This window comes from Geotrypetes seraphini, chromosome 5 (assembly GCF_902459505.1).
Source record: "Geotrypetes seraphini chromosome 5, aGeoSer1.1, whole genome shotgun sequence".
Taxonomy (NCBI): Eukaryota; Metazoa; Chordata; class Amphibia; order Gymnophiona; family Dermophiidae; genus Geotrypetes; species Geotrypetes seraphini.
Genome location: NC_047088.1, coordinates 1,543,449 through 1,557,738, shown reverse-complemented (window position 1 = coordinate 1,557,738; position 14,290 = coordinate 1,543,449). Strand labels below are relative to the sequence as shown.

Genomic DNA, 14,290 nt, shown 5'->3' with positions numbered 1-14,290 from the left:
CTTGGTGGGTGATTTCAATTTGGTTAGCGATCCTGACTTAGATAAATCGGGGCCCCCTCCCTATGCTTTTGGGGCTCGAGGACGTATTCATGCTGATCTTTGCGACACTCTCTCTGTGGTGGATCTCTGGCGCCTCTTACATCCTGAGGTCCGGGACTATACCCATCTCTCCAGAGCCCATCATACCTGGTCTCGCATTGATTACATTTTTGTATCCGTGGGTCAGTTCCCCTCCGTTTCTTCCACGGAGATTGGCCCTTTAGATTGATATAAATTTGGATCCAACCTATGTTCGTTCTCCTTCTTGGCGATTTCCCTTCTATCTGACCCAGGATGTGGAGTTTCAAACCTTTTTGGAGACTCAATGGGAAGATTATCTACAACAAAATGCACATCAAGATGACCCCATTTTGTTTTGGGAAGCCGCCAAAACCGTGCTTTGAGGTCACATTATTTCTTTCCTCTGTGCCAGACACAAACGTATTAACCGTAGTATTATAGCCCTGCAATGTGATCTTGGCGCAGCTAAGCGTGCCTTTCAGGCTGCTCCCTCTTCCGCTACTCGGGAACGCTATCTGTCTGCTCAGGCTACGCTTAATTCGTTACTTCACTCCCATTCTATGAAATGGGTGGCTTTCCATAAACATCGATTTCACAGATTTGGTAACCGCAAGCTTAACCTGACCCTTCAGATGCCTGGGGGGGGGGGGTCGGGTAACCAAGACGTCACAGGTGGCGGAGACGCTTGTGGATTTCTTTTCTCGACTTTATGCTGCGCCAGATGAGATCTCCGGAGACCTCACTACTGACTATTTGCACTCATCTGGCATGCCGCGTTTGGCTGCAGAAGAGGCAACGCGTCTTAATGAATCTCTTCAAGCCTTGGAATTACAGGTTGCCATCAAATCCCTTCGATTGGGTCGGGTTCCTGGTCCGGACGGGTTCTCCAGTGAGTTTTACCGTATTCTCTCCCACCGCGTTTGTGGGCCCTTACTTGACTATTATAATGCGGCTATAACTGGAGGCTCCTTTCCTCGCTATGCCAACGAGGCCTTGGTTACTTTATTATTGAAGCCGGGTAAGGCGGCTGTTGACCCAGGGGTCTTATCGCCCGATCTCTCTGCTTAATGTTGATTTAAAATTGTTTTCCTGTATTTTGGCCAACCGTCTTTCGCCTCTTCTCCCTTCTGTTGTCCATGAGGACCAGGTTGGATTTGTTCGGGGTCAACATTCAGTTCGCAATGTGCGCAAGGTCCTCTTTGCGCTGGCTCATTGCCAGTAATTGAGAATTGACTCGCTGTTTGTTAGCCTGGATGCCTCTAAAACATTCATTAGTGTTAACTGGTCCTTCTTGTTTCCTACACTTGAACATGTGGGGTTGGGGGGGTTTTACCTCAGTGCAATCCATTCCTTATATTCTAATCCGAGGGCGTCTCTCTTGGTTAATGGTATTCGTACGGATTCCTTTCCTATCTTCCGAGGTACTAGACAGGGCTGCCCCTTATCTCCTCTGCTTTTTCTGCTCTTTTTGGAACCCTTAATTTGTACTTTGTGCCACATTGATGAGGTGCGGGGCCTTCGGGTCGCGGGTGAGTCCTTGAAGACGCTGGCCTTTGCGGATAATATGTTTTTAATCCTGACCAATCCTGAGGTTTTTTTACCCCTTGCTTTAGATCTTATTTCAGAATTTGGTTTTCACTCCGGCATTTCTCTGAATCTGGATCTGGCTTTGCCTTCGTGCCCGACAGTTCGTACTTCTTGGTGGGGTTCCTTCCCTTTGCAGTGGGCGGAGTCTGAGCTTCACTATTTAGGGGTCCACATTCCTATGGATCTCTCCCACCTCTACTCTTTAAATGTTAGCTCTTTGTTTTCTACCTGTGGGACGCTTTCTTTGTTGGGCCGGGTGAGCCTATATAATATGCTTGTTGTACCTCAGTGGCTATATGTGTTTCAGGTTCTTCCCCTTTATCTGTCCCCCCATGATGAAAAGCGTCTTGAGTGCATGATGCAACGGTTCCTCTGGCTAGGCAAGCGTGCTTGCCTTCCCTATAGGAGGGTGGCCTCCCCTTGGTATAAGGGTGGTTTGGGGTTGTTGAATATTCGTTTCTTAACGATTGCTTGTGGCATGCGCCACATCAATGATCTTTTTAGTGGCACCTCCACGTTTACTAACACCTCCTTGGAACTTTCTTGCTTTACCTCTACCCACTTTAGTGCGTTTCTTCACTCTTCTTTGCTTTCTAAATGGGAATATGCGCCCAGTGCATTGTTGCATTGCCCTCTCCGTCGGGCCTGGCACTGGGTTTGTAGGTTTCATTCCCTTAGCTCTACGGTCTCGCCCTTTTTACCATTACGCTATAATGCACGTTTCCCTCCTGGGGTGGACAATGTTAGCTTTGTGCGTTGGGAAGCAAAGGGGATTCGTTTCGTGTTTCATTTGGTTGATGATGAGGGTCTAATCAAACCCTTTAATCTGCTTTGTGAGGAATTTGCTCTTCCTCGTACAGATGTCTATGCCTACCTTCAGATTCGCCATTACATTTCCTCCTTGTCGAGTACTCATCTTTCGGCCTCCTGTCGGGAATTGTTAATGGAGGCCTTTACATTTGGTTCCCAACAGCCTGTCCCATTGAAATTTCACCATAGACATCTGAAGGACGAATCCCCTATGCTTGATTGTCTCAGATTGTGGGATGCTTGGGTGGGGGATCTGAATATGGAATTCTCTGATGAACTAATTTCGAATGCCATCAAAAAGCTACCTTTGTATGGTAAATATGCAATTTTGTGGGAACAACACTACAAATTGACTCTCCGCCTGTATATTTCTCCTCGGAGAGCTTTCCTGGCAGGGCTCTGCTTGACTGCGGACTGCCGGCGCTGTGGTGCTCCAGACGCAGGTTTCGACCACATGTTTTGGTCTTGTTCATCCATACAGACTTTTTGGGATGCTGTTTTTCTTTTCGTAGATACCACCTGGAACATTACAGTTCAGAGATCTGCCTTGGTATTATTTGGTGCCTCCTTACATTTTCACCCTCGCTGACCCGAGGCCTCCGCATTCCTTCGTTAGACTGCAGTGATTGCTATCAAATGCATTTTGCTGAAGTAGGTGGAGGCACCTGACTATTCCCTCTGGCGTAGTCACATGATTACGTTGCTTTCTTGGGAATGGAGGGGAGTTCAGGATATTTCTTCCTTGTCTGGACGGGCCTTCCAGCGAATTTGGGAGCCCTTTTGGACAACGTTGTCTCCGGTGGCTCGTAGTCGCATCTTGAACTGCTAGCCCCTGGTATTTGTTTTATCCTCTGTTTATTCTGTTTTGTTTGGCGTCAGTGAGAGTGGGGGGGGGGAGGGCTTGTGGGTTGGGTTGGTGGGCTGGGTTTGCTAGATTTTTGTGTGAAACATGGAGCTGCTTTCTTGTTCTTTGTACCTGTTTCTGATTGTTGTTTCTCTTGGTGCTCAATAAAATATATTTGACGATAATATTTGTATTGTTGTTGGTGTTTTAATTTTTTTCCCCCTTTATATTTTATCTGTAAACTCACTCAGAAGTTTGATAAGCGACATAATCCAATTTTAAGAAAAACTTGAAAACAAACAGAATTGAGCCGTTCTGCTTTACCCTCATCACTTTGCACACATCAGTTGTTTTCGCTGACCGTAAGCACTTTGAGCTGCTGCTGGATTAGAGGATTCACATGCCGTACATGCTTCATTTGGTTTGTCAGGTTCTTTGAGTATTTGCATTATATTTCGGACCCCTGAAGAAGGAGTGTTTTCCGAATTATGGACCGTGTCGGGTCCTGTGGACTCACACCTGAGAACTATTTTTGATATATTTTTATTTACTTTATTTATTTATTTTTGAATGCAACATTGAATCTTCTTTAATAAAGATCAGTTTCACACCTTGTAAATCGTATCTGCAGTTTTTCCTTTGATGTGGTCTTTTGACTTTTAGCTGCAGTGTGTTTGGATATTGTTTTTTTCGTTTTTACCTATTTAGGTGATGAGCGGTTCGAAATGTAAGAGAAATAAAAAAGTGGCATGATTTTTAAATTTAATGTAGGTACCGTGTTCTTTTTTAGGCTATTGTGTCTGTGTGAGAGAGATAGAATGTGTTTATGCTGCTGAGTATGTTTGAACATGTATATATCTTTTTCTGTTTTTCTGAGCATTCATAGTTTCACTTTGACTCTCTTCCCAGGGTTGCACGAAGGGCCATCACAACACTCAGAAGCCACTGGAGCTCCTTAAGCCAAAGGTTTCCAGCAATAAGGAGTCACCAGATCCACTCAGACTCAATTGGGGCCCAGAACGTGTTACTGAAGGGCCCAAGTCTGCTGAGAAACTGCAGCAGGAAAGGCCAAGGTGGGTCAGATCCAGAGATTTTGCCTCTACCCCTAACACTATCATGTTGGTTTTGTTTTTCTGTCTATCCTTCCACCCACATACTCCTGCTCTTTCTCCCCTTCACTAGTCTTTCTTCACTATTTTTTCTCTGTGTCCCCCATATAACTAGTATGGCAATTATTTCCCACACTCCTTGATTCTTCTCTCCATTAATCTAATGGTGTGCGTCACCCTTGTGTGTGTTCACTTCCATCTGATCTCCACTGATGCTCCTTTTAACTTTGCGTAACTCAAGTAGCCCTTCTTTGAAAACTAGAGCATGGAAACCTAGGGGTAGATATTTAGAACAATTAAACTGAAGAAGAGAGACTGCTTCCCAATCAAATCATAGATTTTCATTGGCACAGAACCACACAGTCCCACTGAAATATCAATATGACAACTGTGACAATATTTGGGGAGTACTAGAATAGTCCATAGGTGGAGTCAAGGCAGGACCAGAATTTACTCAGCAGACAAATCTGATCAATTTCTTTGAGTGAATGACCAGAGAATTGAATAGAGAGAGTGCGCTAGATGTGGTGTATTTAGCTTTAGCAAAGCCACTGATAGTGTCCATACAATGTCTAATAAATAAACTGAGTGCCCTCAGGATGGGCCCCAAAGCGATGGGCTGGGTCAGAAACTGGTTAAGTGGAAGACGACAGAGGGTTGTGGTCAATGGAGATTGCTCTGAGGAAAGGGATGTTACCAGTGGTGTGCCTCATGGTCTGGTTCTTGGGCCTGTTATTTTTAACATTTTTGTAAGTGATATTGTTGAAGGGCTATCAGCCTTTGTGACCCACAGACTGTGCCATGCACTCCTATCCCCTCAGATACTGAGAATGAGGTGGTCCAGAATGTAACAGGAAAGCACAAGACCCATAAACCAGCCTACTATCCTTCCCAATAACCTAATCTTCCCAGTGCTGAAGTGCAGGAACACTAGTTGGGGGAGGGGAAGTTGCATAGCCCTGTTAAACCAAAAGCCAAGCTAAACAGGCGCTGTTCGCTTCTTGACCACCAGGGGAGCTCAAGAACTCAGAGCCTCGCTCCACCGGCTGGAAGTTTTGGCCCTGGCATTCACTCCTAAATAGGTGTGCAGCCTGTTTAGAGGGGAGAAGGAGGAAAGTGCAGGATTACTCATTGCTTACAGGTGGCAGTGCCTCAGAGCATGAGAGCTAGGAGCTTTAGGCGAGCCCAGCATAGCCCTTGGAACTGGATGGTGAAGCTGACATGGATTGTGAGCAGGAAAAGGCTATGGAAGTCAGCTAAGCTAAGGCAAGTCATTTTGTATTTTTGAAATCAGATTGTGCTGCTAAATGAGGACTGGGCAAAGCTAAAAGGTGAAATGCTGAAGCCAGTTTAAAAGAATAAAAGTGTCAGAAGAGGTTTTTTTTTAATTTTTCAGCAGTTTTGAGTGTTTTGTTTTTGTAAACTGAACCACAGTAGAAACATAGAAACATGATGGCAGATAAAGGCCAAATGGCCCATCCACAGTAAGCATTATCTTTTTCTCTCTCCCAGAGATCCCATGTGCCTATCCCAGGCCCTCTTGAATTCAGACACAGTCTCTGTCTCCACCACCTCTTCTGGGAGACTGTTCCACGCATCTACCACCCTTTCTGTAAAAAAGCATTTCCTTAGATTACTCTGGAGCCTATCACCTCTTAACTTCATCCTATGCCCTCTCATTACAGCGTTTCCTTTCAAATGAAAGAGACTCGACTCATGCGCATTTACATTACATCCCTCTCCCGCCTTTCCTCCAAAGTATACAGATTGAGATCTTTAAGTCTGTCCCCATACGCCTTATGATGAAGACCACATACCATTTTAGTAGCCTTCCTCTGGACCGACTCCATCCTTTTTATATCTTTTTGAAGGTGTGGCCTCCAGAATTGTACACAATATTCTATGTTTAAATGATTTTTATTGGTCTCAACAGATAATAAACAACAAACCAGCAAAATACAGTCTCTCATAACCAAATACAAAATGTCAGAATTCCCCCCAACAACCCTTCCCCCAATCAATCATCTAGCAATCCTGTTACATACAACCAAATAGTGCAGCACAACAAAGAAAAATGGGGAGACCCAATGATCCACAGTGAAAACAATCCACCGATGAAAACAAAAACTGTGGATACAGATGTTCTGGAGATAATTTATTAAACACTGACATATAAAACCATGAAAATTCAATTAAAAAAGTACAATGATAAAAAATACTGTGATAAAAATCCAACCGGACCCTACACGGCCCGTGTTTCTGCGAACACGCCTTCCTCAGGGGTCCAATGGTTTGCAAACTCACATATAAAGAATTGGACTGAAAACATGTGAGCAAAAAACACCGCAGACAAGCCTTAGAATTTTTTTTTTTTTACTACTTCAGCTTGTCTGCAGTGTTCTTTGCTCACATGTTTAAAGACAATAGACTGTTTTCAGTCCAATTCTTTATATGTGAGGTTGCAAACCATTGGACCCCTGAGGAAGGTGTGTTTGCCGAAACATGGAACTTGTAGGGTCCGGTTGGATTTTTATCACAGTATTTTTTATCATTGTACTTTTTAATTGAATTTTCATGGTTTTATATGTCAGTGTTTAATAAATTATCTCCAGAACATCTGTATCCACATACAATCAAATATCATGGGAAATATTTTAAGTATTTAAAATTCTGCTATGTGCGTGTGGTGTGAGATCAGTCCAGAATGGTTCCCAAAGCGTACAAAAATGCTGTCCAATGAATGAGTCGAGATCAAGGATGCTGCAACATTCCAAGGCTGCTTGTATAATCAAAAGAGAACGCCAATGTATTGATGGAGCCTCTGGTGTCAACCAGGCTGAGAGGAAAGCTTTCTTACCCAATAAGATGGCACAATCTACAAAAGCTGTCATGCCCTGTGGTTTAGGGTACTACTTGTAATGGCCAAATAAGGCTGTTGGAGTAAGAGTCCATCCACGATTCCAAATGCTCGGTATATACCTGCCCATTGTCTGCCAAAAAGCCAAAACCAGTGGGCAGTATCAGAATTGATGACCCAGAAATGCATGTGATGATGAGCACTTTAAGCAACAGTGAGACTGACTAATGTGCATCCGATATGCACAGGTAGGAGATATGTATAAGCGAAGCAAAAACTTGTGTTGGAGTTCCCAATGGTCAATTTTAAGTGCTTTCTTCAAAGTTCTGCTGATAGGTTGTGCCGAAAGAGGACAATATAATTTCACAGACCAGAATCCCGCTACAATCTCAAAATTTTCCCCAGCTGACATTCCAACAATCCAACATGGTGAAAACAAAGTGGAATAGTGTTTTGCCCCAAGAGGCTAAACATTTCAGAGAGTATCTCACGATTTTGTTCAGCAATGTATCCAGGTGTCAAAGATTGTACATAGTGTCTAATCTAATAATAATGATCAGAGTTTGATAAGGAGTAAGTAGCTTGCAACTGTACAAACATATATAACTCACCTTCATCATTAAATAAGAACATAAGAAGTTTCCTCCGCTGGGGCAGACCAGAGGTCCATCCCGCCCAGCGGTCCGCTCCCGCGGCGGCCCATCAGGCCCACTGCCTGAACAGTGGTCTCTGACTAATTTTATAATTTACCCCTAATCCTGTCCCTATAACCTTACCTCTACTCCTATCTGTACCCCTCAATCCCTTTGTCCTCTAGGTACCTGTCCAGACCTTCTTTGAAGCCCTGTAGCGTACTTCTGCCTATCACATCCTCCGGCAGCGCGTTCCATGTATCCACCACCCTCTGGGTGAAAAAGAACTTCCTGGCGTTTGTTCTAAACCTTTCCCCTTTTAGTTTCTCCAAGTGCCCCCTTGTACTTGTGGTTCCCCTTAGTTTGAAAAATCTGTCCCTGTCCACTTTTTCTATGCCCTTCATGATCTTGAAGGTTTCTATCATGTCTCCCCTGAGTCGTCGCTTTTCCAGGGAGAAAAGCCCCAGCTTTTTCAGTCTGTCAGTATATGAGAGGTCCCCCATACCCTTTATTAGTTTAGTTGCTCTTCTCTGGACTCTCTCAAGTACCGCCATGTCCCTCTTGAGGTACGGCGACCAGTACTGGACACAGTACTCCAGGTGCGGGCGCACCATTGCACGATACAGTGGCAGGATGACTTCCTTCGTCCTGGTCGTGATACCTTTCTTAATGATACCCAACATTTTGTTCGCTTTCCTTGAGGCTGCGGCGCACTGCGCCGATGCCTTCAATGTTGTGTCCACCATCACTCCCAGGTCTCTTTCAAGGTTGCTCACCCCTAGCGGTGATCCCCCCATCTTGTAAGTGAACATCGGGTTCTTTTTCCCAATATGCATGACCTTGCATTTCCCTATGTTGAAGCTCATTTGCCACTTTTTGGCCCACTCTTCCAGCGTTGTCAGATCTTTTTGGAGGTCCTCGCAGTCCTCCATGGTTATGACCCTGCTGTATAGTTTAGTGTCATCCGCAAATTTGATAACCTCACATTTTGTTCCCGTCTCCAGGTCGTTAATAAATATATTGAACAGGAGTGGTCCCAGCACCGACCCCTGTGGAACTCCGCTCGTGACCCTTTGCCAATCTGAGTAATGGCCCTTTACTCCAACCCTCTGTTTCCTGTCCGCCAGCCAGTTTTTGATCCATCGGTGGACCTCCCCTTGCACCCCGTGGTTCCATAGCTTCCTTAGCAGTCTTTCATGTGGTACCTTGTCGAAGGCTTTTTGGAAGTCAAGGTAAATGATGTCTATGGATTCCCCTCTATCCACCTGGCTGTTCACCCCCTCAAAGAAATTATAAACCGTTAGCTTTCCAAAATTTAATAGCTTGACACTGAATACCCGGTAGAAAATCCCTATTCCCTTGAATCAGCAAATAGGGAGTTACGCTGGATGAAACATTAAGAACACAACATACCCAGCGCCAAGTTCTACAGGTAGGTGCAAACATAAGATACGTAGAGAGAATTTTGCGAAGGCTTGGGGTTGTGACATGTAACATATAACTAAAATGGACTGGATGTAATAGAGAGATTTCCAATTGGGTAGCTGAAAAATATGAGTTACCTCTGAACCAATCATTAATATGTTGCATTTGGCAAGCCATAGCGTACCATCATATATTTAACAGCCAAAGCCTCCTCTCTCTTGGTAAGCAAGATCCACCCCATAAAACCTCTGTATCCCCGCAATTAATTTAAATTCCTGAGTTCGAGATAACAATAATGGCAACACCTGAAATTGGTATAACCAGCGGGGAAAAAGTACCATATTATAAGAGTGTCACCTTGCCCGAGATGGACAAAGGAAAAGATGACCAAGTACGCAGTGTGTTTAATGTGGTATCCAGGAGAGAGTCAAAGTTGCATGCATACAGGAGAGACAAATCTCAGGGCAATCTTACCCCTAGATACTTGAACGATGAGGTAGCCCAAGAGAATGAAAACTCACCCACCCAAGAATCTTGTAACGTGGCAGGTATAGCTAAGATGACAGATTTTTGCCTATTCAAAATAAACCCGGAATAGAAATAAAATTCATCCAAGGTGTTCAAAATATGGTACATGGAAGATTGCAGATCAGTCAATACAAAAAGCAGATCATCTGCAAAAGCCATGACTTTTATCAGAAAATCAGATATATTTAATCCTGCAATATCAGGATTTAGTTTTACTGTACAAAGAAACAGTTACAAATAGTGTTGATTCCTGGAATTTACAGGTTTGACAGTTGTCACTGATGATATGAAAACTGAGATTGTGAATGAATAAAAATTATGTGAATAAATTAAAATACAGTATCTGCACATTCCATTGGAAACTCGGCCTTGTAATAAAGAGATTAAGCTCACAGATTGGTATTCCCTATCTAAATTGCTAATTCTACATTTCAGCTAATGCTAGGAACTTCAGAAGGTTGATTTTGTGACTCTTAAGAGACATAGATTTATGTATCATTCTTTACATGGATCCATGGGGATAAGGTTCTCAGAGGAACAGGAAATTCAGGTGGTTTACAGATAATCTGTTTCTTATAGATTAGAAAATACAATACTAATTTGAAGGTCATACAGAAGTTAAGATGTCTGCAGGAAGTAGGGCTTTTTACTGACATGATTGGTATTTGGAAAGGTCAAAGATCAAAAGTGATTTAGGAAGAAAAGTGAAACACTGTCACCTGCTAGGTTTAAAAAACTTAACAGAATGGACTTTTAATGTTAACATTGACGTAAGGCATTTTTGGAAAGGAAGTCATGTGATCAACTATGCCATTGTATTCTAAAGCATGATAATTACTACAAATGATATCACATAGGGTATAAATCTGCCTTGTTTTCTCTCTTTGAAGAGCATTGAAATTGTGAGGGCTTGCTCTTCCCAGACTATGGAAGCTCTGTCAATAAACAATGACCTAGTGGATCACAACATACTACTCCAGATACTAGACGCCATAGGGATCACAGGTGTGGTACTCAACTGGTTCCAAGGCTTCCTTAAAACTAGAACTTATAAAGTAAAGACAAAAGACCACATATCTGACCCTTGGTCAAACCCCTGTGGAGTACCACAAGGATCTCCATTATCACCCATACTTTTCAACCTCTACGTATCCTCACTGGGCACCACTCTAGACTCCCTAAATATAGTCTCATTCAGCTACGCAGACGACATAACAATCCTTCTCCCCTTCAATACCCAAGACCCTAACTCATCATGACGACTGAAAAAAACTCTGGAAACGGTAGAAACATGGATGACCAACCACAAACTGAAACTGAACACGGATAAAACCAAATTCCTGCTGTTAGAAAAAGACAAAGAACCTACCTTAACTGATCTGATGACAAATGCAATCACATACCCAATACAGCCAGCACTCAAAATCCTGGGAGTAACGATAGACAGGAGATGCACAATGCAGACTCATACTAACAAAACCATCCAAAAAGCCTTCTACACCATGCGCAACCTGCGAAAAATAAGAAAATTCTTTGACAAAATACAATACAGGATCTTAGTCCAATCACTTGTACTAGGACTTGTAGACTACTGCAACAGCCTTTACCTACCCTGCCCCGCTTACATGACCAAACAATTACAGACAGTACAGAACACAGCACTCAGACTTATCTACTCGCTAGGAAAATACGATCACATCACTAATGCCTATCTCGACTCACACTGGCTACCGATACAAGCAAGAACTCAATTCAAACTATACTGTCTATTATTCAAAGCACTAAACGGAACAGCACCTCTCTACCTAAACAGCCGCCTAACCCGAAACCTCTCAACTAGAGTAAGGAGAATCCAGACCCCATTCACCCACCCCTCACTCAAAGGCACAAAACGCAAAAAGCTATATGACAATCTACTTGCTACACAGGCCGCGAAAATTGACCCCATCATATCCAAGCTGCTGACCACAACTACGGACTACAAAGCGTTTCGAAAAGATATAAAAACCATACTATTCAAAAAACATATTCCAATATTATAATCTACCATCTTCTTCTCTCCCTTCATAACCTCCTGCAACTCACAACCAACTGCAATCTCGTCCCCATAGGCAACTTCTAATCTAGTAGCAACGGGCGAAAAGCCAATTCATATCTAGAAACACAGTTTCCCCCAAATACCGAAAAATCAGATATAAAAACCTAGGAACAGACGATCTTCTGGTAACATAAGATTATGCTTTGTAATGTTATGTAATGTAACATAAGGTTATGCGTTGTAATATAACATAAGGTTATGCCTGGTAATATCATGTAATGTAAGTTATGCAATGTACTGGAATTATAAGGTAAAATAACATAAAATAACTATACGTAAAGTCTTGTAAAGTTATGTAAGATAAATTATGTAAACTTAATGCAAGTTATGCAAGCACGGTAAGGATAATGTAAAGTAACACAAAGTAACACCACGTAAAGTTATGTAAAGTTATGTACGAAAAGTTATGTAAAGTTAGGTATGCAAAGTTTGTAAAGTTATACAAATAACTGTATTGTCATCGCCTGGAAATGACCAGCCATCTTCTAATGTAATCCGCTTAGAACCGCAAGGCACAAGCGGAATAGAAATCACTAATGTAATGTAATGTAATGTAATGTAATATTTGGTTTTTACATGGCTTTTCCTTGTCTATTGTTTGAATTCACAGAATGGAGTCTCTAGCCCAATCATGTGGGAAAGAGAATCCATTCTGGCAATTCTTTTGGCCTCAATGTTCAAGTCTTTAGCCTACTTGAACAATAGATAAGAAATAAGAGCGGGGACACAATATTCTAAATGAGGTCTCACCAAAGTGTTATACAGGGGCATTAATAACTCCTTTTTCCTACTGGCCATACCTCTCCCTATGCACCCTAGCATCCTTCTAGCTTTCACCTTCACCTTTTCAGCCTGTTTGGCCACCTTAAGATCATCGCATACAATTAAACTGTACCGTTCCCTCGGGTTTTTGCAGCCCAAATGCATGACCTTGCATTTCTTAGCATTAAATTTTAGCTGCCAAATTTCAAACCATTCTTCAAGCTTCGCCAGCTCTTTCTTCATGTTATTCACACCATTTGGGGTGTCTACTCTATTTCAGATTTTGGTATCATTCGCAAAGAGGTAAATCTTACCCAACAGCCCTTCAGCAATATTGTGTATAAAAATGTTAAAAAGAACAGGCCCAAGAACACAGAATCTTGAGGCACACCACAGGTAACATCCCTTTCCTCAGAGCGATCTACATTGACCACTACCCTCTGTCATCTTCCACTTATCCAGTTCCTGACCCAGCCCATTACATTGGGGCCCATCCCCAGAACACTCAGTTTATTTATTAGACATCTGTATGGAACACTGTCAAAGGCTTTGCTAAAATCTAAATACACCACATCTACCTGCTCCCTCTATCCAATTCTCTGGTCACCCAGTCAAATAAATTGATCAGATTTGTCAGACAAGGCCTACCTCTAGTGAATCCATGATGTCCTCCAGTCCTGTAATCCACAGGATTACAGAAACTTGAACATTCTCTGTTTTAAAAGAGTTTCCATTAATTTGCTTATCACAGAAGTCAGACTTACTGGCCTGTAATTCACTACTTATTCCTTACTTACACTTTTGTGGAGAGGGACCATATCCGCCCTTCTCCAGTCCTCCGGTACCACTCCTGACTCTAAAGACTTGTTGAAAAGGTCAGTCAGTGGAGCTACCAGAACTTCCCTAAGTTCCTTCAGCACTCTCGGATGTACCATCGCTTTGTCTACCTTTATTTTAGCTAGCTCCTCACGAACACAACCTTCTGAAAATTGATCAGTGTCTACCACTCCTACATCCCTGTTCATGTTTGTCTTTTGCAGTCCCGCTGTCATCACTTCAGCCGTGAACACAGAACAGAAATATTTGTTAAGCAATTTGACCTTTTCTTTATCAGCTTCTTCATATTCCTTCCCTTCACCTTTGAGACTCACAATGCCACTTTTGCACTTCTTCCTATCACTAATAGATCTAAAACAAAAAAAAAGTCTTACCTCCCCGTTTTACTGTCATATATTTTTTCTTCCATTTGCATCTTTGCTTTCCTGACTACACAACCAGCCTCTCAACTTTTCCAGATATTTTTGCCTGTCTTCCTTTTTCTGCTATCTTTTGTAGTTTATGAAAGCTAACCTCTTATTCCTTACCTTTTCAGCCACTACTTTTGAGAACCAAAGCGGCCTTCTTTTCCTCTTACTTTTACTTACTTGCCTCACAATAAGGTTTGTCACCCTTACAATCACTCCTTCTTAGTCTGATAGTATCTATTCTGCTTCTTTCATCTGCCTCTATTACTACCATGACAACAAAAAGTTTCCTGATTCCTGTTTTCTGGGGCCACCGCCCATCTGTAATTCATAC

General features: G+C 42.6%; 1 protein-coding gene across 5 annotated transcripts in view; it reads left to right on the top strand.

Moving 5' to 3' along the window:
- ITGB1BP2 (integrin subunit beta 1 binding protein 2) overlaps positions 1-14,290 on the top strand; it is a 123,529-nt gene that overhangs the window by 28,006 nt on the left and 81,233 nt on the right. For all 5 annotated transcript variants that reach the window (XM_033946780.1, XM_033946783.1, XM_033946782.1 and 2 more), the window contains exon 4: positions 4,211-4,374. In XM_033946780.1, coding sequence (XP_033802671.1) covers positions 4,211-4,374 — 164 coding nt within the window. The remainder of the gene's footprint in view (positions 1-4,210; positions 4,375-14,290) is intronic.